Source organism: Typopeltis vanoorti, chromosome 5, assembly GCF_054136105.1.
Source record: "Typopeltis vanoorti isolate ZY-2024b chromosome 5, IOZ_Tvanoo_1.0, whole genome shotgun sequence".
NCBI classification, from domain to species: domain Eukaryota; kingdom Metazoa; phylum Arthropoda; class Arachnida; order Uropygi; family Thelyphonidae; genus Typopeltis; species Typopeltis vanoorti.
This window is the reverse complement of record NC_143553.1, coordinates 18,864,833-18,889,156: the sequence shown is the minus strand read 5'-3', so window position 1 is coordinate 18,889,156 and position 24,324 is coordinate 18,864,833. Positions and strand designations below refer to the sequence as shown.

Here is a 24,324-nt window from a genome sequence, read left to right as displayed (position 1 = left end):
CTGAACTTGTGCAATGTGATCCAAGAACTTCAGATCCTTGTCCATCGCCCCAAGATCTCTTTATCTCCTCAACTTACTCCAAAATTTCCCCACCAAGTGTATACTTAGCCTACCAAATTTCAGAACCTTACACTTAACATTGAACTGACAGTTCCATACTGCTGCTCACTCATACAATCAATTCAAATCCTCCTAAGGCTACATCTGCTTGATTCCACATCACAATCTTTTGCATCATCTGCAAACAGTTGTATATCACTAGTTAAACCTATCCCAATATCATTAATATGCAAACTAAATAACAATGGTCCCAAAACTGACCTTTGCATTATGCCATTAGTGACTTTCCACTTTTGAGATGGTGCCTCTCCCCCCACCCACACAACTTGCTGATACCTATTTGATAGTCATTTACCAATCCAGCTTACTAGTCTATCATTCCACTCCCATCTCCTTCAGTTTAGTGACCAACTTATGGTGTTGCAATATATCAAAAGCCTTTGCAAAATATAAGTATACCACTTTACCACTTTATATGCAACTCCCAATACATTCATTGCCTTGTTATAGTACATAAGCAAGTTTGCAAAACACAATAACAAACCCATGCTGACAAAGAATACCACCGTAATCAAACCACTTTTGCATCTTATATCTCCGACCTCATCAATACCTTTACTACAACTCCAGATATATAGATTGGCCTATAATTTGTTGCCTTAGACTTATCACCACCTTTGTGAAATGGAACAATTTTGCCTTCCTTCTACTCCTTTGGGACTTGTGCCAAATCCCACAAGACACGTGGTGATATACCATCAAGTCCTATTGTCTTACTGACATCCAGCTTACTTAACTCCTCATGTACCTCTTGCTTGCTCACCATTAAGTCTTTTCTCATTCCATTCTCAACACATGAACTTCTGATTTCACTGAGGACGAACACCAGATGAACTGCTCACTGAACACTTCAACTATATACTCTGAAGCAGTCACCAATCCCACTTTCGGCCATTAGCAGCATCTTGCCATAATCATTCTTTTTTTTACTTGCCATACAGCTAAAAAAAAAAAAAACACTAGGGTTTTTCTTTGCCTGACTTGCTAATTTCTGCTCATACTGCACTTCTGATGTCTTTACAAACTGAATCACTCCCCTCGCCTGCTCCTTATACATCCTTCATGTTGCTTATTATTACCATTATTCATCTCGTGCTGTCCCCAAAGTGCCTTCTTCCAGATTTCAAACTTAATCCCCCTCATTCATCCATTCTACACCTACTTTATTCAGCTATTTCACCTTTGGAATACTTCACACATTGATGTTGTTATGTATTTCTTCATCAGTTCCCAAGCAGCATTTATTTCCTTACTGCTCAACACCTCAATTCCATAGCTCCAAGCTGTCTCCTAAGTTTGTCATAATCAAAAAAGATATATGTGCAAGTCTTGTGCTTGCACATATATCCTTTTCTCAGAGAAGTGTTCATATGGTGATCACTTTGGGGTCACTCTCACCAACTGGAGGGAAGGATTCAGGAAATGATTAGATCTAAAACTCTCCACCCTCGTGTGCCTCCTTTACATACTGCCTGAGATAGTTGCCTCTCAAGAATTCGAAAATCCTTTATCATCTGTTATGCCTTTTACCATACTCTTTCCTCCATTTCTAAGCTTTTCGAATAGCCTCAAGAACCTTTTGCCATCTTCCTGATATTTATTTTCTATACACTTACTGGAGTCTTTTCCCATGACTTTTGTTTGGCTACTTTTACACATGGCTTAGCTCTCTTACATTTTTCTCTGTATTCTTTTAGGGCATCTGCCAACTTATTTGCTAAGAATATTTGGTATGCTTTCTTCATGTCCAAGACTGCTTCTTGAAATCATGTGTACTATACTGATTTTCTTATTTTTCTATCCTTGTAGATGACTTTGCCACATCTCACTAGTTGAATCAATGAATGTTTTCTTTAGAGTTTGCTACTGAGACTCCAAGGTTTGGTTCTTGTTTTTAAAAAGTTCCATTTTTAATTCAATAATGTTTGTATAGTTGAGTCTACCTGTAAAAACTGCTCAATCTTAGTTCGTTTTAAAGCTTTTTTACATGCTGTTCGTTTCAATGTGATATTCATTTTTATCCTGCTTAGCACTAAATGTTGGTCATTTCTAATTTCAAATCTTCTCTACACTCTTGAATCCTAAATCAGCATGATATCACTATCAACAATGACACACATGCAATGAGACTTTTCTTATTTCTTGCATCTACCTGCACATGAACTTGTGCACATCTTTATATTGGGACAAGATGTTAATAACGGGCTAGTCCATATTATGAGCAGAAATTCCACAGATACATACAGTTAATGTTAGCTTTGTCCTTGTCTCCAAATTTTCCCAAAGCATTCTTATAGGCCTGGTGGGATTCGTTTCCAACTCTGGTGTTTAGATCTCTAACAAGGACAACTTTTTTTTTTCATTTTCTTTATGTCAGCTGCTTGCTTTAATGACTCAAAATATTCCTTCAGTTCTTTTGTGGGACCACAGCACAAATATGTTTCATCATCTATTTCTCCATTTTGAAGTTTGCACACATAACTATACTTGAAACTGCCTTCTAATCAAGAAGTTTATCTTCATGTTTGGTGTTCAATGCTACTGTTTCCTTTCCTTGACTGTTATTGCCCAAATATAATATCCTATACCTATGAATTAGTATGATCTAACATGTTTTTTGTCTTCTATGTCTGAGTAATGCCAATTACTTCCATGTTGTATTTTTTTTAAATTCTTCCACAAGTTTGATTTTCTTTCCATTAATACTCCTTAAAGTATTAATGGAAAGTGGCAGATCAAGCACTTGGAGGGCCCCAAGCACAACCTAGTTTTGAGGCCCTTTGTTCTAAATACTAAGTAATGCTATCAAATCAATTTATTACTTAATAAAAAAATGCTGATTAATCAACTGTTTCCTTAAAAATAAATCTCTGTTTTTAGTCTTTTGCAGTCACAGATATGATTATCATACCTCATTACTGTTTATTGTGGCGTTTAAAATAAAATGCAAAATATAATATTAATTATTTATTGGGGTGTAATCTAGCTCTCCTCCTCATGGTGCACCCTGGGTAACGCTAATTGAGCTAGAATGTGGCAGCCAGTCTAATATTTAGTTCTCCTGGCTAAGGCATACAGTCAAGCAATACTGATTTTCCTGTTTTTATTGATGATGCTGACAAAAAATTGGGATTTAGCCTTAAGATGTGTCAACTGAATATTGAGGGAATTAACAGAGCAAAATGTGATTATATTGATGCTGTGCTCCTTCAAGAAATGCATGCTGAAAACAAAGACGACCTTAACAGAAGAGGAAAAATAAATGGTTACACCCTGATTGGTGCTACATACCATCAGAATTATGGCATTGCGACATATATTAAGAATGATATAGAAAATGCTTTCATCCTAACAAGATGTAATAATAATACCCATGTTGTGAGTGTGAAAATCCACAACATAACAATAGTCAATGTCTATAAATCTCCTTTAACATCATGGACTATAGAGGTGATACCCACTTATCAACATCCAACAGTATGGAATGACGATTTTAATTGCCATCATGAAAAATAGAAGTACCGTGATAACAACAACTGCGGTACTGCCCTTGTTCAATGGGCAGAAATAAATAATATACACCTTGTATTTGATGCTAAGGATAGAAACACCTTTAGATCAGCAGTATGGCAAACGGAGTCTAATGCGGACTTATGTTTTGTTTTGTTAAACACAGAAGGGCAACCATTACCAACAAGATGATGTGTACTATCTAACTTCCCACACAGTCAACATCGACTGGCGTTATTAGAAATTGGCATGACGCTACCTATAACAAGATCCTTTCCATGACCACGTTGAAATTTTAAAAAAGCAAATTGGAGAAATTTTGCAAACGAATTGGATAAATGTGTCTGTTGGATACCTGCTACAGTTACAGAGTACAAGAGATTCGTAGGAGTGACCACATCAACTGCTACTGCAAAAACTATGTGGAACAACTTGGGGTGCCTCAGCAACAACGCTTCGCTGCACTGCTCTTGGCCTTGTTTACTCTACAGCTGAATACTGCTCACCCGTATGGCTGAACAGCACCCATGTGTATTTGGTTGATATTCAGCTTAACACCACTATGCGCCTTATTTCTGGAACTGTAAAATCAACCCCAACCTACTGGCTCCCAGTGCTAAGCAACGTTCTGCCTCCACACATCCACCTTTCTTCTACATGAATACAACAAAATCATGGAAATCCAAAATCTTTCACTCCATGAAGACATTCCCACCCTTAGAAATAAACAGGCTAAAGTCAAGGCACCCTCCAATCTTAACAGCAAAAAATCTTGCAGAAACAAGTTTCGACATGAAGGAGAAGTGGAAAGAGTCCTGGTGTAACACTTCAACAGGAATCTTCCATGAATTAGTGGACCCAACACAGATACCTTCGGCTTTTGACCGCCCCTGGGAAAACTTAGTCTGTCCTTAACCGAATCCGCACCAAGCATGGCAGATGTGCAGACCACCTTTACAAATGGGGCATGATTGCCTCACCCAGGTGCGACTGTGGATCACCCCACCAGACAATTAATCATATTACAGCAGAATGTGTCCAACATGCATACAGCGGAAACCTGTCAGACTTCATCCATGCTACACTAAGTGCAGTTGACTGGATAATCAACCTAGACATTCAGTTGTAGCCTATTCTTGATTGTCTCTTTTATGACTGTATTATGTCTTATTATTGTACATATGTCTATTACTATATCCATATATATTAAGGATTAGTGTAATGTAACTTTTCATGTGTGAGCCATACGCTAAATAAATAAATAAAATCAACTGCTAAAAAATATATCCCTAGAGGTTACAGAAAAGATAACGTCCCCAGATGGAACGAAGAGAGTGAAAATCTTTATAGATAGTTCCTCAAAAGTAAAGATCCTGAAATAGCAGATGAATTACTACATAATCTGAGCTCATCTCGAAAAACAAAATGGATTGATATGGCTGAAAACCTTGACTTCAAACGATCAAGTAGAAAAGCTTGGAATCTTCTCCAAAAACTATCAACAACTAATCTACCTAAAAGAAAAAGCATAACGATCTCCCCCGAGAAAATAGCTAATCAAATCGTTAATATGTCAAGGACACCTAGGGACCATGAACATACCAAGAAAGTTAAGAAAGAACTTAAAAAGTGTTAAAAACAAATGCTCCTGCTGTTTCACAATATGCCTCAATCTTTACTACAGATGAAGCAAAAGCTATCATAAAAGATGTCAAAGCAGGCAAGGCCCATGCTTCCATCCTGAATTCCTGATTAATAGTGGGCCAAATACTATAAAATGGCTTTCTAAATTCTTGTCTGATATATTATTGACTGGTCGACTACCTAGCCAGTTTAAAAAGTCAAAAATAGTTGCCATTCTTAAACCTGGAAAACCGCCCCAGGAGGAAAAAAGTTACAGACCTATTGCTTTACTGAGCTGCACCTATAAAATGCTGGAACACCTTCTGTACAAGAAGATTGCCCATACCAATCATGCAGCATGTCCCGAATGAATAAGCTGGTTTTAGAGAAAAACGTAGTTGCAGTGATCAAGTGCTTGCTTTAACATCATATACTGCTCAAAACAATTAGGTGATATTTTGGTTTTCTTGTAAATTATAAAGTTATAATTTATTATTAACAATAATAAATTATAACTTTATAATAAATTATAAAGTTATAAAAATAATTTGCAAATGTAACACATTTTTTAAAATATTCTTAATATACAACAGTGTAGAACATGCGACTGCATAGAAAATTATGTTAAGACTTGTCAAAACGTGTCTTAGCCATATTAGCATGTGGGGGTATAAAAGTGTGGCTTGTTGCACTCACTTCCACAGTGCATAATTATCACTTCATTTGTAAACTTCTCACCTATCATCCATTATTTTGTTAAAAATGGCAGAGTAACATGATATCTCAGAATCCATGGTTTGATGAGCCATTGGTCGATTAAAAGCTGGACAAATGCAGCAAGTTGTCACTCAAGCATGTCGTGTATCTCAAGGCATAATTTTGCAACTTTGGAATCACTTTCTGGAGATGGGAAATGTTTGCTGAAGACAAGGTCAAGGTCGCCCATCATCAACAAATCCAAGAGACGATCAGTATTTGTCATTACTTGACAGAAGAACATGCCAGGGATGTTTTAGGTAGGCACGTTTCTGCTCAACTGGTGCTACCATGATTACTTCAAGAGCTCGAAATTTAGAACAATTTCGAGCTCTCAAAATCATCTTATCTGGTCCATGCAATCAAGATGTGTTGCTGTTTTGGCTGTTAATGGAGATCATACGTCCTATTAAAAATTAACAAGTGTTTTTGGCAATTCTTGTTAAAATTATTTCATGCTAAAATGTATAATTTGTTCAAATTGTAATAAATATCAATTATTTAAACAATATCTTATCAATTACACCCTATCCATAAGTAAGAAATATTTATTCATGTATAAAGTACCCAATAGTTATAATTATTTGCAGAAATTTATAAATATCAGACAGAAACAAAAATATCCCCCAATTGTTTTGAGCAGGGTACACAGAAGCTGGATTCCAGAAGCAAAAAAAAAAAAAAAAAAAAAAAAAAAAAAAAAAAACCCATCAGCTATCTTTCTGGACCTAACAGCAACCTATGACACAGCATGGCATGAAGGTTTACCAAATTTGTTAGTATAGTCCAATGTAAACGGACTGCGCACTTAATATCCTCCATGCTCAATGGAATGTTTCTTTCAAGTTATATTAGGAAATAAAATCTCCAGACAACGAAAACTTAATAATGGACTTCCACAAGGGTCAGTATTGACACCCTTACTTTATAACCTATACACATACGACTTGCTCGTCACCATCTCACATCTCACTTGACCTGGACCGCAAGCTCTCTTATAAGCAACACCTAACAAACGTTGCTGCTAAGTTAAGAACCCATAACAATATAATACAAAAACTAATAGGCACGACATGAAGAGCAACAGCCGATAATCTATGGATTACAGCTCTTGGTCTAGTTTTCTCTGTTGCCAAATATTGCTCACCAGTGTGGCTAAGTAGCACACATGTTAAACTTGTTGATGACCAACTAAATAATACAATGAGACTGATTTCTGACACAATCAAATCAATGCCCACACACACACACTGGCTCCCAACTCTTAGCAACACTGTTCCAACAAGTCTGTGAAGGGCCAAAGCTCTCTTACAGGAGGATAAGAAACTCCTGGAGAACACAGCCCTGCCAATACACTTAGATCTCCCAGATTTAAGTATACAACGACTGAGATTGAGACATCCACCACTGCAATTAGCCCAACAATTATTACAATCTAATTTCAACCTGAAGCAAAAATGGCAAGGACAGTGGGAGAACAAGGTAGATGATATTACAAAAATTTTTCTCAACAAATTACAAGAAAGTTTTAATGCTTGCTCTAACCTTCCACAAAAATTCTGGGCTCAGCTTAATAGAATACAAACTGGTCATGGTGTATGTGCGGATATGCTTTTTAAATGGGGTAAACGACAGTCCCCTCATTGTGATTGTGGAGCTCAAAGACAAACTGTGGACCATATTGTGACCCAGTGTTATCTTAGAGCATATTCAGGAGATAAATCAGACTTTTTAAGTGCTACTCCTGAAGCTATGAACTATTTGACTAATATGGATACAACCTTTTAATTTTATTGGCTTTTAAAATGACAGTGTATTGTACTGCATGTTTTGTTATTTATGCCATACGAATAAATAAATAATAAATTATTTAATAAAAAAAGAATAGGAAACATTACATTGTGTTATCTTTTTTATTGCAGAAAATTTATGTAAAATTTACATAAAAAATTACTAAAATTTATATTTAATAATTGTTAAAATTTACATTAAAAATTATTAAACACTGTTGGAACATTAGAACATGTATATACATACATTAGAATTGTAAATATAAAAAACTAAATTGGAACTATTCTCACTTTATGTTTAGCGAATTTATCAATAATATATTCATAATGTAATAACTGAACTACATCGTTTTCTATGAACATCACCAACAAATTAGTTAAATGCAACTGAGTTAATGAATTTCGTAAATAATTTTTATCGCATTTCAAAACCGAAAATGAACACTCACCACTAGCATTACAAATAAGTACTGTCAAAAAAATGTTTAGAATTGTTTCTATATTTGGAAATGTAGACTGCAAACTCTCAATTAATAATTTGTATATGTCAACAGGATCGGTGATATTTTCTCCTTTTATGAATACAATGAAATGAAGAATTTCATCTCTAAAATATTTAATGTCAATATCTTTATCATATTTTGCAGTTATTCTGTCCACACATTCATTAAATTCAACATCAGTCATTTTAAAATCGAAAAATAATTGAAAATCTTTTAGTACATCAGCATAACCGGCAGTTTTCCTAGATATTTCAGAAATGGGTATGTCACAAATAACATTATGCGCTTTTATTACAAAATTTTATTTTACAGTAAAATGTGTCTCATGAGTAGTTTCTTCAAATTGCAATTTTCTTCTTTTAAAACTGTCCACCTTGTAGTTTCGGTTTTCTGTTAAAAAATTGGCATCGTTTTCAATTTCATAGAATTTATTCCTGACATCCATGATAAATTCGGAAAGCGATTTCAAAAGATTTGTCCCTAACAATAAATTGCACTTCATGTCTTGTAATGATCGTAACAATTAATCCCATAAAACTGTTAGTAAAGTGGTTTCATATTCATTAAAATATACTGATAGTTTCTTTGCCTCCAATTTATTCATTAGTTTTTCATTGTCAGACATACTAATTTGAATTAGAACTTCTTTAACATTTTGATAATTAGATTTAGATACAATTAGATACTTCCCAAAAAAGCATGGCATGATCACTGTCACCAACTTGTGGTAAAATAGCCATATTCTTAATAGAGACCCCTTCTGACGCTATGAGCAAATTCAACACCCTTTGATCTCAAGTTCTTTCTTTCACATGCAGCTTGAGAAAGTTGTCTCACAACAATTCAATAAATTCCTTTTCTTTGTTATCATGAGATTTCTCTTCTACCCAATCAATGTTTGGATAATTAAATTCACCCATAATGATCACTTGTTTAGTATCCATAAGGCTAAATTGGAGATGCATTTCTTTGTCCCTTGCAAATGAGCCACTAGATCAATAGCAACACCCTACCATATATTTCATTCTGCTAGCCTCCACATCACAGATAGACTCAAGCTCACTGCTACATGAGACACTGCAACCATCATTGTTTTCTTGTGTTTCTACCCTAACTAAACTTGAGTCATCTGATATGATCAGTAGTACTCCTAGCTCTTCTGTCATTCCTAAAAATGGTATACCCATTACATTCAATTCCAGTTACCACATCTGATTCTGATAGCCAGGTTTCACTAAAGCCAATAATTTTAGACCACATCGTATTCAATAATGCAACAAACTCAATCCCTTTGTTTCTTATGCTCATTTTTTTTGTTTCTCTATCTGGCATTTGTGTATAGACATAACAAATTACCACCTAGCCTAGTCTTATTATTAGATATGCAATCAATTTGACCTTGTTGCAGAACTTTCTCTTTTCGCTCTGCAGACATACTCAAAAGATGAGAGCCCAAAGCACGTTTTTCCTCCCCTTCAACAGATACATAACCATATTCAAAGCTGTTCACATCATTATCACGTTTGCATACCACAGCTGAACTTTCACACACTTTCCATTCCTCCTTCAATCATCTAGTTTCCCTGATTCTTTGTATTAGGTCTCATACCAATAAGTAATTTTTCCAGGTGCCTGATGCCAAATGAATTTAAATGCAGTGCAAGCTGTCCCCCTTATTCAGGTCTTTTCTGTCATCAAACACACTACACACATCTAAAAACTCTCATCCATTTCTTCTTACACAGTCTGCATGTGGAATCATTTACTATCATTGCCCTCCTTCTTAACTCATATCTGGGTAGCAAACCTACAATTTTTACTCGTTCACAATATAATAATATTGTGAATGAGTAAAATAATATAATAATAAAGAATAGGTTCTTTCAAACAGTTAAGTTGCATCATTCAACTTTTATTTGAAGTACAGCCGAATTTAAGAGATATATGTTATTTTTAGCTGGCATATTTTGTACCCAGAAAAATGTGATTTATTTAATTAATTCTTATTTACTTTTTTCATACTTGCTTCTTGTATATTTCATTTACCTGTACATTTCATTATTGTGAATTTACTTATAGATTTCAAGGAAGCATTTTGTTGCATCAGCCTAAATCTAAAATCTTAAAAATCAGACCCTATTTTGTATGTATATGTATTTCATCATCATCATCAAATTCCTGCCATGTACCCTCAAGGGGTGTACAGGATATGACAGTACTACATGAAAAAATTACATCATTACTAACTTCCTATCTACAATTTTCCTCCAAATCAGTCTGTTACTTGTCAAGACTCCAACATTATAAGATCTTATATTTCTATCGTCTAAGGCACTTTGTACCGTATCAATCCACCTATATCTTGGTCTTCCTCTGGGTCGTTTTCCTGCCAACCTGGCAGAGAACACTTGTTTTGCTAATCTTTCCTCTCCCATTCTATTTAAGTGACCATACCATCTGAGATTAGCTCTGCTAACGCATTCCTGGATGCTGACAATGTCAAGTTCTTTCCTAATATCCTCATTTTTAATATGATATTGCCATTGATGCCATCTGTTCATGCCTCTAATCTTTCTCAGGACTCTCATATCTGCGGTCTCTAGTCTTTGGTCAAGTGTTTTACTTCTGACCCAGCTCTCAGATCCATAAGTTAAAATTGGTTTGAACACAGTCTTGAATACAGCTAATTTAGTACTCCGACTAATTTCTTTCTTATTCCATATGAATTTATTCAATTGACTTTCCACGATACCAGCTTTGCTAATTCTGTTGTCTATTTCTATATTTAGTTTACCATCTTCAGTAAAAATTGTGCCTAAGTAGCTGAAATGTTTTACTTGTTCCACAGGTTCATCATTCACAACACAGTTGACATTTTCAATGCTTCTGCCTATTTTCATTGTCTTTGTCTTTTTATTGCTGACCTTCATACCATATCTATTACAACAGCTATTCAATTTAGTCAGAGAATCTTGCAGACTTGTAGCGGATTTATTTAGAAGTATAACATCATCCGCATAAAGCAAAGAGCTGACATTAACATCTCCAATTTTGATATCAGGTTTAATACCACATTCCTTCATAATGTGATCCATATAGATAATGAATAACAGAGGGGATAATGTACATCCTTGTCTCACACCAGATTTAACATTAAACCATCTTCCTGTACTTCCTTCAATTCTAACTGCTGACTCACAATTCAAATAAAGACGAAGTATTGCTTGATATAATGCCCCATTGACACCATATAACTGCAGCGTATTGAATAGCTTCTCTCTTGGCACCTTGTCATATGCCTTTTCCAAATCGACAAAACTTAAATACAGACCTTTGTTATATTCCCATGCTTTCTCGACTATTTGTCGTAAAGTGAAGATCTGATCCTGACAGCCTCTATTTGGCCTGAATCCAGGTTGTTCTTCACCAAGCTTTTCTTCCACAATTCTTCTCAACCGTTTCTCAAGTATACTTGCATAGATCTTGCCAGGAACACTCAGTAGGGAAATACCTCTGTAATTCTCACATTCAGTTTTATTTCTCTTTTTATATATGGGTACTATGAGAGCTCTACTCCAATCATTGGGAATTCGTCCCTCTGTACAGGCTTTCTGAACTATGCAGTGCAGCCACTGTAAGACTCTTATACCACCATACTTCAGCATTTCTGGTCGAATATCATCTACTCCTGCTGCCTTTCCACATTTCAAGCCTTTGATGGCTTTTTCTACTTCAAGTATGGATATGTATTCCTGACTGCATGCCTGGTCAGTGTTTTTTATCACTGTGCTGCCATCACTGCTTGTTTCATTTAGCAGTTTTTCACAGTAATTACTCCATACTTCAAGGATATCTTTTTCTCCTGTTTTCATTTCACCTTTATCATCTCTAATTCCTTTTACAGCACTCTTTCCTCCATTCCTAAGCTTCTTCAACAACCTCCAGAATATTTTGCCACCTACTTGAGATTTATTTTCTATATTCTTGCCAAAGTCCTCCCATGACTTTTGTTTAGCTAGTTTTACACACTGTTTAGCTTTCTTACATTTGTCTCTGTATTCTGTAAAAGAGTAAAAGCAGACTTATTTGCCAGGAACTTTTGATATGCTTTCTTCTTTTCCTTCACTGCCTCTTTAACTTCCTGTGTCCACCAGGGAGTTCTGATTTTTTTATCCTTGCACACAACCTCATCACATGCCTCTCTGGCAGAATCAATCAATGTTTCCTTCAGAGTTTGCCACTGAATCTCCAAGGTTTGATTCCTGTTCTCAAACTCTTTCATTTTCTTTTCAATAATATTTCTGTATTTTAGTCTACAGTTCACATCTGAGAGCTTCTAAACTTTTATTCGCTTTAAAACTTTCTTACATGTTATTCTTTTCAATATGAAATTCAATTTTATCCTGCTCAAGACTAAATAGTGATCACTTCCAATTTCAAATCCTCTGTACACTCTGGTGTCCTGCACCTGGGAGAAAACATCACTATCAACAATAACATAGTCAATGAGACTTTTCTTATTTCTAGCCTCTTCTCTCCATGTGAATTTGTGCATATTTTTATGTTGGAACATGGTGTTAGTAATAACCAGTCCATGTCCTGAGCAGAAATCCAACGGGTATTTGCCATTATTATTAGTTTTGCTCTTTTCTCCAAATTTTCCCAAAATATTTTTGTGTCTCACAATCATTTCCTACTCTACTATTTAGATCCCCAATAAGGACCAACTTTTCCTTTTTCATTGTGTCAGTTGCTTTTTCTAAAGCCTCAAAAAATTCCTCCACTTCCACCTTAGTAGAACCTTCTGTGGGACCATAGGCACAAATAAGTCTCATTGTCCAGTTCCCCATTCTCATATTTGCCCACATTACTCTACTTGAGACTGACTGCCATTCAAGAAGATTAGCCTCGTATTTTGTTTTGAATACTATGGCTACTCCTACTTTTCCTTGATTGTCATTGCCTGAATATAACATTTTGTATTTATTGCTCAGAAAGATCTCACCAGTTTTGGTCTTTTTTGTTTCAGTCACCCCTATTATGTCGATCTGGTACTTATCTAATTCCACAGCTAGCTCCATTTCTTTGCCATTCAGGCTTCTTACGTTGATAGTACCGATCTTTAACTCTGGTGATGTTAAGTTGGGGTTTGTTTTCAGATTTGTTCCAGTAGCTGACTTTTCGCTGTTCGCCCTGGTTCCCTGGCGAAAACAACGGGGGCCTTGTTTAACCGGACGACGCCCCAGCCGGCATGAAATTCTATCATGTTGTACCATCATTTAATATTGTGGTTTAAGCCAATAAGAATACAATTTGGTCGGCTAAATCCCATATTGCCAGCCCATCCTTGTTCGTTCAGTATCAAAGTAGATACCCAACAGGGTGCACCACGAGAAGGTGAGGATTGGACATTAGGTCAGAAGCCCTGGTCGGTTCTCCACATTCCTTTAAAGGCTATGTGGAGGTCTCCTCTCAGTTATACAGTTTTGACCATTAAGCACCCCGTATATGTATTTATATATATATATAACATAAATAAATATATATATATTTATGTATATATATTTTCTCGGCTAATCCTAATGATGATAACCTAAGTCACAAAGTCTTCTGGGAAAAATCTACTAACATTTTCCGTTGCAGTGACGAAATAGAGAGAAAAATTGTGGAATCTAGAGAAATCATCTTCAATCCTGTTCATCTAAATAACAACTTAAGCTACAACCTCCCAGATAGTCATTCAGCTGTAATCATGTACTGGCGTTCACGTGATGCAGCAAACACGCACTCTCCCAACAATGCAACAAACGAAAGAACAGCTTCAAATACAATTACAACATTTTCATGCTAATTATGTATAACTGTCTGTGTTGTTCATAGTCTTTTAACCCTCAATGTTTAGTGTTTTTTTCTTTTATAATGTCACCTGAAGAAGGCTGTTACAGGCCGAAACTAGTAGTGTGTTTATATTAAAACCTTTTTACTTAAATCTTGGTTCTAGTCATTTAATCCTTCATAAAACTTCATAAAAGGATTCATATATATATATATATATATATGAATCCTTCATATATATATACACACACACACACACACACACACATACAGAAAGAGAGGAGGGTGACTAAGCTAAATATAATTTAGCTTGGTCGACAATAATAAATTTCTATTTCTCCTTTTGCATCAATTTTACATAATTACTGATCGAAACTAGACAAAGTACTGCTTTTTATCTTTGGGCATAGTCGTAAAACTGTGTTTCAAGTACATTTAAAACCATTTACAACCTTTTGAAAACCATTTTAAAATGTACTTAAAGTATGTTTTAAAATGATTTTCAAACGTACTTTCACACTGTCAAACACTAATAGTGAAATATGTTTATGAGAAAACAAATGAACATTCAGCTTGTCCTACATTGCAGAAAACAAACTGTCTCTCACCACTAGTACATTTCCAACTATTTCAGGACCTTGTTGAAGTGCTGAAGGATTTTGCTGTTTTAAGTAATTTAAGTACATACACATGCCAGTAAGAAAATCTTTTGGTTGACCAACATCCATCCAGAAGCCTTGAAGTTCCATTGCAAACAACTGACCTGATGTAGCCATTTGTGGAAAAACTTCTTTTTCTATAGAAGTGGGTTGTAGCTGTCAAAAGATGAAACACAGAATAAGAATTATTTGCAAATTTTATGCAGCCATTTCAAGAACATTTTCATTGCCCCCCCCCACTACCACCATACCATTTTAGGTATTTTCATTGTTTTCCATCTTTCCATTACATAAATTAAACACAAAAGAAAAAAAATTACAATAAGTATAATATTTATACACATTTAATAAATGAAATAACTTGTAATTTATCAATTATCATCATTTACCAATATTAATAAGTATGTACACACCTACAGGTAACCCTCATATAACATGGTACTTATACAATGCGGTTTCAATATAACTCGGTCTACAAATTGTAGTAACCCTTGTTCAGCGCGGTAATTATACAACACTGTTTTAATATAACATGGTCTACAAATTGCAGTAGCCTTTTATCTTTTCATATACAGGTAGTTCCTTGCAACAGTTTGTAAATCAGAAATTCATAAAGCAGGAGTTTATTTGCCTTAGAATAATGCTGGAAAAATAATGCTGGAAGCGAGACTTATGTTCGTAAGAAGGAATATACTTTTCTTTACTTTGCCCAGTAAAGAAAAGACTTTACTGGGCAAAGATTTACATATTTACACAATAACATAATAAAAAGTTTAAATTAAAAAAGATTCTTTGAAAAAAAAAATGATCTCATTTCTATATCACTGGGTAAATCAGTGGCCTTAGGTGTCATCTATTTTGTTAACTTTCGCTTCTTTTCGTTTAAAATAACTCGATAGCAAGCTGAAGCATTATTCATTTCACCGGGAAATTTACTAAATCATTCCAAGTCTGAATCTTGTGATTCAAAGACTGCTTGAGCTTTTTTGAAAAGTTTAAATGCTTCTTCCAGGCCTTTTAAAGTGAAAAACCGAGTTGGAGCTTCACATTTGTTATCGTCTTTGTCTTCTTCTTCTTCATTTCTTTCTTGTTCCTCTAATTCAGGAGATCATTGGGTGAGAGTTCTATAGTGTTAGATTGAATCAGCTCTTTAACATCACCTTCCGAAACTTCCATTTGCAACTGGTTAGCCGTACCTAAGATTGCTCGAGTTTCAGAATTCACAATCTTCGTTGGCTCTTCAAAGCCTTTGAAATTATCAGTAAACTGCCATACTACTTTCATAGTTTTTTTCAGAAACTTTATGCCAGGCGCTCTGCATTACCCGAATTGTGTCTAAAATGTTGAACTTGTTCCAAAAGTTTCTATCTTTATCAGTTGCTTCTACTAACATTTCAAAAGTCTCTTTGAGATAATGTGCTTTAAATGTAGCAATCATTCCCTGATCCATTATTTGTATAAGAGAAGTTGTATTTGGAGGTAAAGAGACTAATTTTACATTAGTGCAAATGTTAGTTGATGAGGGATGGCTAGGTGCATTGTCAATTATCAGAAGCACTTTAAATGGAATTTGTTTTTTTCTCACAATAAAGTTTCACTTCAGGAAAGAAAGTGATGCATAAGTCAATCTTCAAATAGGGAACTCGTGAACCATGCCTTCTTATTTACCTTCCATATTACTGGGAGAGTATCTTTATTAACTCCTTTTAAGCTTCTTGGATTTTCTGAATGCACAAATAAGGGTTTTAACTTGCAATCACCAGGCAGCATTTCCTCCTAATAGTAGAGTGATGCGATCTTTAGATTCTTTAAAACCTGTCATTGAGGATTCTTCTTTTGCGATGTAAGTTGTTGCAGGCATCCGTTTCCAAAAAAAGGCCTGTCTCATCAATGTTAAAAATCTGCGATGGCAAGTAATTGCCTTTTTTAATTATTTCTTCTAATTTTTCTGGATAAGATTTTGCAGCCTCACCTTCTACTTTAATGTTATGCCAACCAGTTCACTTTTTATAGTAGTCAAACTACCCACTACTTGCAGCAAAAGTCACTTTGCAGTCATCCCCTTTTTGGTCTTTCAGCATTTTAAAAATGGCTAATGCTTTAGTACAAATCATTGTGTAGGTAATAGGTATGTTTAATCGTTGAGTTTAGTCACTTATCCAAGCAGTTAACAGTTTTTCTATATGAGGGATGGAAATATGCTGCCTGTTTCTTTATTACACAACCATGTAGACTGCATAGATTGAGCATTATTTTCTGAGAAATTTTCTCGGAAAGAGCTTTAAGAGTACTACTGGCTTGATAGCTGGTAATAATTTCATGTTTCTGATCTAACATGACCGCTTTTTTTTTTGTTTGTTTCTTTTGCTCATTTTCTGGTTTTGCACTGTTGTTTCTTCTTTTTGACATTGTTGGAAAAGTGAAATGGTTATTGGTTAAAAAGAAAACAAAATAAAAAATCAGATGTAATTGAAGAAAACTATGAGCCTTGGCAACACTCTCACGTCGCCAAGGCTTGTGAGTGACTGAGTCTCGCTCAGTCACTCACGAGTGACTATCCTCATCACGGCTTGTTTCATTTAGCAATTTTTCGAAGTAATTACTCCATACTTCAAGGATATCTTTTTCTCCTGTTTTCATGTCACCTTTATCATCCCTAATTCTTTAAAAAGAAAACAAAATAAAAAATCAGGTATAATTGAAGAAAACTACGAGCCTTGGCGACACCTTCACGTCGCCAAGGCTCATGAGTGAATGAGGCTCACTCTAACCTAATCATTACGTCATTATATGCTGCGTAATTCCCTGTAGACACCCCTGATCACCTTCGCCACACACAATTTAAAATAAAAATTCGTAAAGCAGGAATTTGTTAAGTGAGAACTACCTGTATTTTTCACCATGGGACTCAAAAATCAAATTTTATTTTTGCTAAAATTTGTGTCTGCCAATATCATGCATTAGTTATAAGGAGCAAATTTATATTAGGAGAAATACCCTTTAGCACACATACATCAATTGTTTACCATATCGAGTGTTTATTGTGGAGAAAAACCAGAAGTTGTTGCAAGCTTTGAATTTAAATGAATCAATAATTCAAACAATCAAAGAAAATGAACATAATATCCGAGAAAGTGTTATTGCTGGATCAACAGTAAGTGCAAAGTGTGTTGCTCGTATACATGATTTCTAATGGAAAAAAATGGAGAAATCTCTAATGATTTGGATAGAAGATTGCATCAAAAGAAAATTGCTTTTGATGGAAATCTTATTAAACAAAATACTCTCAAAGTTTATAAACATTTTAAAGAACTTGATCAAGATTTTTCAGAGAGAAACTTTCAGTACTACCTGTACTGAAAAAAAGTACTGAAAGTAAGGGTTGGTTCGAATACTTTAAAAAGCAGTTTTCTTTGCATAATGTTAAAGTCCAGGGAGAATCAGCATCAGCAGACGTAGAACCTGCCTGGAAATACCCAGGAAAACTTTTAAAAATCATTGAAGAGGGTAGTTATAGTGCAGACCAGGTGTTCAATGTGGATGAATCAGAGTTATATTGGGGGAAAAATGCCAAAATGCACCTATATTTTGAAAAATGAAAGATCAACTCCTGGATTCAAATTTTCCAAAGGCAGAATTACTCTTCTGTTTTGTAGTAATGCATCAGGTGATTACATGACAAAGCCAATGTTTATTAATCATTCCTCAAATCCTCGTGCTATGAAAGGGCTCGACAAGAGTCCTTTCATACCTACCTGTTTATTGGTAGGCCAACAAAAAGGCATGGGTGACAGCTAGTATGTTTGAAAATTAGTTTTTCAAGTGTTTTGTACCGATGTAAAAAAGTTACCCAAAGAAAAGAATCGATTTCAAAATTCTACTAATTTTAACATACCAGGCCATCCAAAAAATTTAAGCCATCTGAATATTAAAATAACTTTTTTTGCCACATAATACTACTTCACTTATTCAACAACTCGACCAAGGAATAATATCAACATTTAAGTCATTACATTCGCTGAACATTCCAATTAATTTTGGAAAAAATTGAATCTAATCCAAAATTATTCCTAATCATGGATATTATTTCTGGGAAAACTCCCATGTTACTCCTCTTAACAAACTATTACATTTACAGCTATTTTGCCTGCTTCTGTTTAGGAGTGCCCCCTGTTTAAATGTCATTGGCTTTTTACTCACAGATTCTTAGGGCATTGTAGATGTATATTTACCAATAAATATATGTAGCATAAAGCAAGAGAAATTTACACATACATTTTTCTGGGTGTTGTGGCTTTTCTTCTTTCTGCGATGCGCAAACTACTGCAGTTAGGGTGCTTTGGAAGGAAGTGTGGGGGGGGTAGGCAATGTGGGGGAATTAAAATAGAAAATGGGGGAAAAAACGGGGGTTTTTTTGTAAATATTATATTATTAGGAATAGGTGGAGCGTTATTTTATACAGGGTGGGAAAGGATGAAAGGGGTTGAAAACAGCAACTGATTTTTAGAGGGGGGGAAGGAGGTTGAAGGGGGTGCGGTCCATTTTGACTATGCTTGGTCGTCGTCTGAACACATGGAGGAAGTGGATGCCACTTCCTTCCAAAACACCCTAACTGCAGTAGTTTGCGCATCGCAGAAAGAAGAAAAGCCACAACACCCAGAAAAATGTATGTGTAAATTTCTCTTGCTTTATGCTACATATATTTATTGATAAATATACATCTACAATGCCCTAAGAATCCATGAGTGAAAAGCCAATGACATTTAAACAGGGGCACTCCTAAACAGAAGCAGGCAAAATAGCCTAAATATAATAATTATTCCTAATCTAATCCAAAATTATTTCTCTGTCCATTAAGGAATTACAACCCTCTAAGCTGTTCCGGAACAAAATTTTGTATGGATGCCGAGTTAAGTCGTATAATAAACATCACACACATTTCTGGTGGAGAGGGCTTTTGTAATATGGTTAAAAACAAAATTAGTGAATTAATTGATGGGGAAACAGATTTAAATGAGGAGGAACTGGTACAATTAATATATGACGTTGGACCAAATGGTGGGGAAAGTTCTGCCAAAGATTATTATTGTGATGAATCTGTTAAAGAATTCAGTTTAAAGAAATTAGCAGAAGGATTGGACTTGGCAAGAAAGTTAGGAAGTTATTTTACAGATAATGATCCCTCAATGGAGCTCTCCCTAAAATCCAAGAGACAATTGGATATTTGTTTAGCTTCATATTATGAACTTAATAAAAAAAAATTGCAGCAAAGTGGTAAGCAAAGTCTTATTATTATTATTATCTATGACACCTCCAAGGAGTCTGAAGACTCATCGCAGGAGGACACCTATACACTTATTACTGACTTCTTGATAACTAAACCAGCCAAAGTAGAATTATACAAAGAGAATTATACAAATGATGTCCAAGAGATCTTAAGTGATGATGATGTCTGGCACTTGTAAATAAAGAACATCTATGAAATGTTATTTTTGAAGAGTGATGATGATTAAAATATGCACTTTATTTTATTTTGCCTAAAACGTTTATGCATTATATGCAACGAAGTTTACGTAGAATTTGTAATTTCTATAATTTTATACAATGCATTTATTAAAATTATTTACATTTTTATTTAATTGCTGAATTAAATAAAAATTAAAAAAATTGAAATAATTAAAAATATATTTTTGTTGAATATGTCATTATATAATTAAAAAAAAAAACTATTTCGGAACATAACCCTACTTTTTCTATGTGATCTGAGTCTTGCATAACACGATTTACATAACGCAGCATTTCTATGGAACCTAACATCCAAGTTATATGAGAGTTACCTGTATATACCAGCAAGGGTTGGTTGATTGGTAGAGCCTCTGCTACTAATGGCTCACGCAAAAAGTTAAGCAAGTTTAAGCATGGTTAGCAGTTGGAAGGGATCGATAGTTCAATTCTGTTGGCACACTCTCCCTCGATGAGTCTTTGGACTCCCTGAAGGTGTCAAATAATAATAATTACAAAAATATATATACAGGGTGTTCGGGATAAATTTGACATATTTATAATTAATTATATTTTTCCGTAAGTTACATGTATTAACACACACTTCTCTTCATTTAAAAGTTTGGACCCTTCTTCATTCATATACAAGATGTCAGAAAGGATGGATAGCTGGAACCCACCTGAATCATGGAAGAGAATAACTTGTATCATGATGATTCGTGCCCGCCATCAAAATAAGGATATTACGACTGCTGCCCAATGCTCCCTGAATACAGTAAAAACAATCAGGCATGAACTAGAGACTTGCAATGGTGACTACGAGGATGTAGCAAGAAGAAAGATCCCTAGCAGACGATCTGATTGCGTTCGTACAGCAGAATTCCTCGCAAATCTGCAGGAACAGGTGTTGAAGAACCCTGGCATTGGAATTCGGGCTTTGTTCGTGGAGTTGCTAACTGTAGTCAAGCCCTGGATAACAAGGGTAGCCAATGGTAGGCCGTATGTATGGCAGCAGGATTCGGCCCCTTGCCACACCTCTGGGAAAAGTCAAAAATGGTTGTCTGAAAATTTCTACGACTTCACCAGTCCAAATGTTTGGCCTCCAAACTCCCCAGACCTTAACCCCATGGATTATTTTGTATGGGGCGCAGTTGAAAAAGACACCAATCGCACTTCCAGTAATACAAAAGCCCAGTTAATGGATAAAATTAAAACAGTTTTTGCGGCCCTTCCCAGGGAGACTGTAGCATCAGCTTGTTCGAGGTTCCGAAGCAGAATTGAAGCTGTGATCGATGCTAATGGTGGTTATTTTGAGTAAATCTTGTTGATAGTATTGTAATTAACTCTGCCTGTAATGTTTTTTTTGTCAATTCATTAAATTTAATAGATACAAAGAAGATTTTCTTTTTCCTTACGAAACTGTCAAATTTATCCCGAACACCCTGTATATATATTCAAAACTCTCACGGTGCTGTCAGGAAAATAACAATATTCTTTGGTTAGAAAGACCTCAGAATGAGGATCATTTTTATCCATTTTATTTGCTCTGTCCAATGGGAAAAGCAAATAAAATGGATAAAAATTATTATTATTATTATTATTAGAAGACCTTAGAATGAGTTTCATTCTAAGATCTTTCTAACCAACTTAACATTCCAAAACATTATTACAATGTGGCACTTCCAAGGAGTCATCACAGGAAAGCACTCTACGGTACTGTGCATTCACTATCTCCCCTACTACTTAATTCTCCAATTATGACACAATGACACTACCACTATCAACACCATCTACTGCCCATCACTAACACCAACAGTATTTTTTGTCTGTAAGTAAGTTGGATGTGTTCTTGTTGATTTGCCTATACAGAGGATAAAACTGACATGTTTCCAGGACAAAAAACCCTGCTACCTCCATACAAGATCGGCTAACTCACCTTCAATTGAAAAAGCCCATATAAAGATTCCTTTCGTCATGGGAATCAAACTTAGGTGCTTTCCAAATGAAGAGTGCAATGTTCCATTATTCTTCCAATTGCACTATGGAGGCGCTTTATGGAGATATTAGTGTTAGGAGTCAGCACTAACAAAAAAAAAAATTACAAATATATTATTAACTTAATATACAGACCCCTAAACACAAACACTCACAATATTCTCTGAGAACTAGAAACCAGGAAAAATGGTTTCTAGCTCTCAAAACACAAATTGGTAAAATAGGGTAGACTACTTATTAGGAAACCTCAATATCAATATGCTAGATCTTACCTCTGCTGCCACGAATGCCTACCTTGATATATTGCCAGTACAACATCAAGATGACTATAACTTCTCCAACAAGAAAGAAGATACCGAGAAACATATTTATGAAATCGTGCATTGATCACAGAAACATAAATGCACCTACAAAACTCATACATATCATCAACAATAACAATAAAAATACAGATCGTTATGCAACACTTTCTGCAGCACAATTGTCAACTGTACCACAATCACAAGCATACACAATCTGTATGTAGCAAACGGGACTCGACCATCATAGTAAAAAATACCATAAGCAACCTCATAAAAGCATACAACTTGGAAAAGTCTAGCTTGGATGATCCAATAACTTTACATGAAAATTTTCTCTTTCGTTGTACAGAAATATACAATAAAGTCAACAAAACATTTAAAAAAAAAAAAAAAAGAAAAGAAAAGAAAACAGACAAATCACTAGGTAAACAATGGTATACTAAACAGCATTTTCCTCGAGAACAATCTTTGGAAGGGATTTAAAAAAAATCACCTAATGATACTCAATTATAACACAGAACAAACCAATTAACAGCCAAAATGTGCACTGCCAAAAGAAATTACTTTTGGAAATGGAAAATGTCACCACAAGACTTCAGCACCAATAATTTCAATCAAGAGATGAAATCAGTATACCTTCGGCCAAAAATTTGTAAACAATATTACACTACTCAAGAGGGACACCACTCTAATCATCCCCAACACAAAACCAACACCATGATCAGCATGAATATATATTCTTTCCATCTGACTGAAAGATGATCTCTCCCAACTAAACCCTAAACTAGCTCATGGATACATATCAGGCTAACACACCTTATAACACATTTTAACCAACTATACCTGGTGCTTCTGAAACTAATCAGTGCAATACTTGATAAGGGTATTATCCCCAGCAAGTTAAAAGGAGCTGTAATTAGACCTCTCTACAAGCAGTGTAAAAAAATTGACATACAAAACTACAGAACCACTGCCAATTTAGTTGTCATCTCAAAACACTAGAAAAAATAGTACACACTAGACTACAAAATTACTTCAAAAATATAGTATAATCTCACAAAAACAATACAGATTCCAAAAAACAAAACTATTATGTTATTAGAAGATATTAAAGATGCCATATACAAAGTTCTGGACAAAACAAATTCGCCTTACTTATTATACTCCTAGATCTAAAAAAAAAACATTCAACATTCTCGACCATCAAATATTAATGGACAAATTACACTCCACTGGAATTCACAGAAAGTTACATACCTGGTTGAAGAATTACCTGTCAAACAGAATTTAGGTAAAAACAAAATATATGGCAACCAGAGTACAGGCATTCGAACTGAACGCACCTTGAAGGACAAAAGTCCTTCGAGGTGCAATATTATAACCAAACTTTTTTAAAATAAGCATAAATGACACTCACAACTTCTCCATACACAGTCAAGATATATTAATATGCAGACGACACTGAACAACAGTCCACAAAGACATTAACATCATCCTCCCCAAAGCACAAGACCTAAATGAATCAACGAGATACTTTCAACTTTCATAACAATTCAAACACAATAAACAATACCAGAACTCAAATTTTAGTATCAAAAACTCAACAGTCGCACATCCAGTACTAATTACACTACAGTCACACACATCATTGTATTATCAATGCGAACACCTCCTGTTGTCCTTAAACTACATCCATAACATGTTAAATATCTGAGCTTTTATATCAACT

General features: G+C 35.0%; 1 protein-coding gene across 3 annotated transcripts in view; it reads right to left on the bottom strand.

The window, feature by feature from the left end:
* Positions 1–24,324, bottom strand: part of Gmppb (GDP-mannose pyrophosphorylase B) — a 169,427-nt gene that overhangs the window by 39,222 nt on the left and 105,881 nt on the right. For all 3 annotated transcript variants that reach the window (XM_090392277.1, XM_090392275.1, XM_090392276.1), the window contains one exon: positions 14,746–14,952. In XM_090392277.1, coding sequence (XP_090248403.1) covers positions 14,746–14,952 — 207 coding nt within the window. The remainder of the gene's footprint in view (positions 1–14,745; positions 14,953–24,324) is intronic.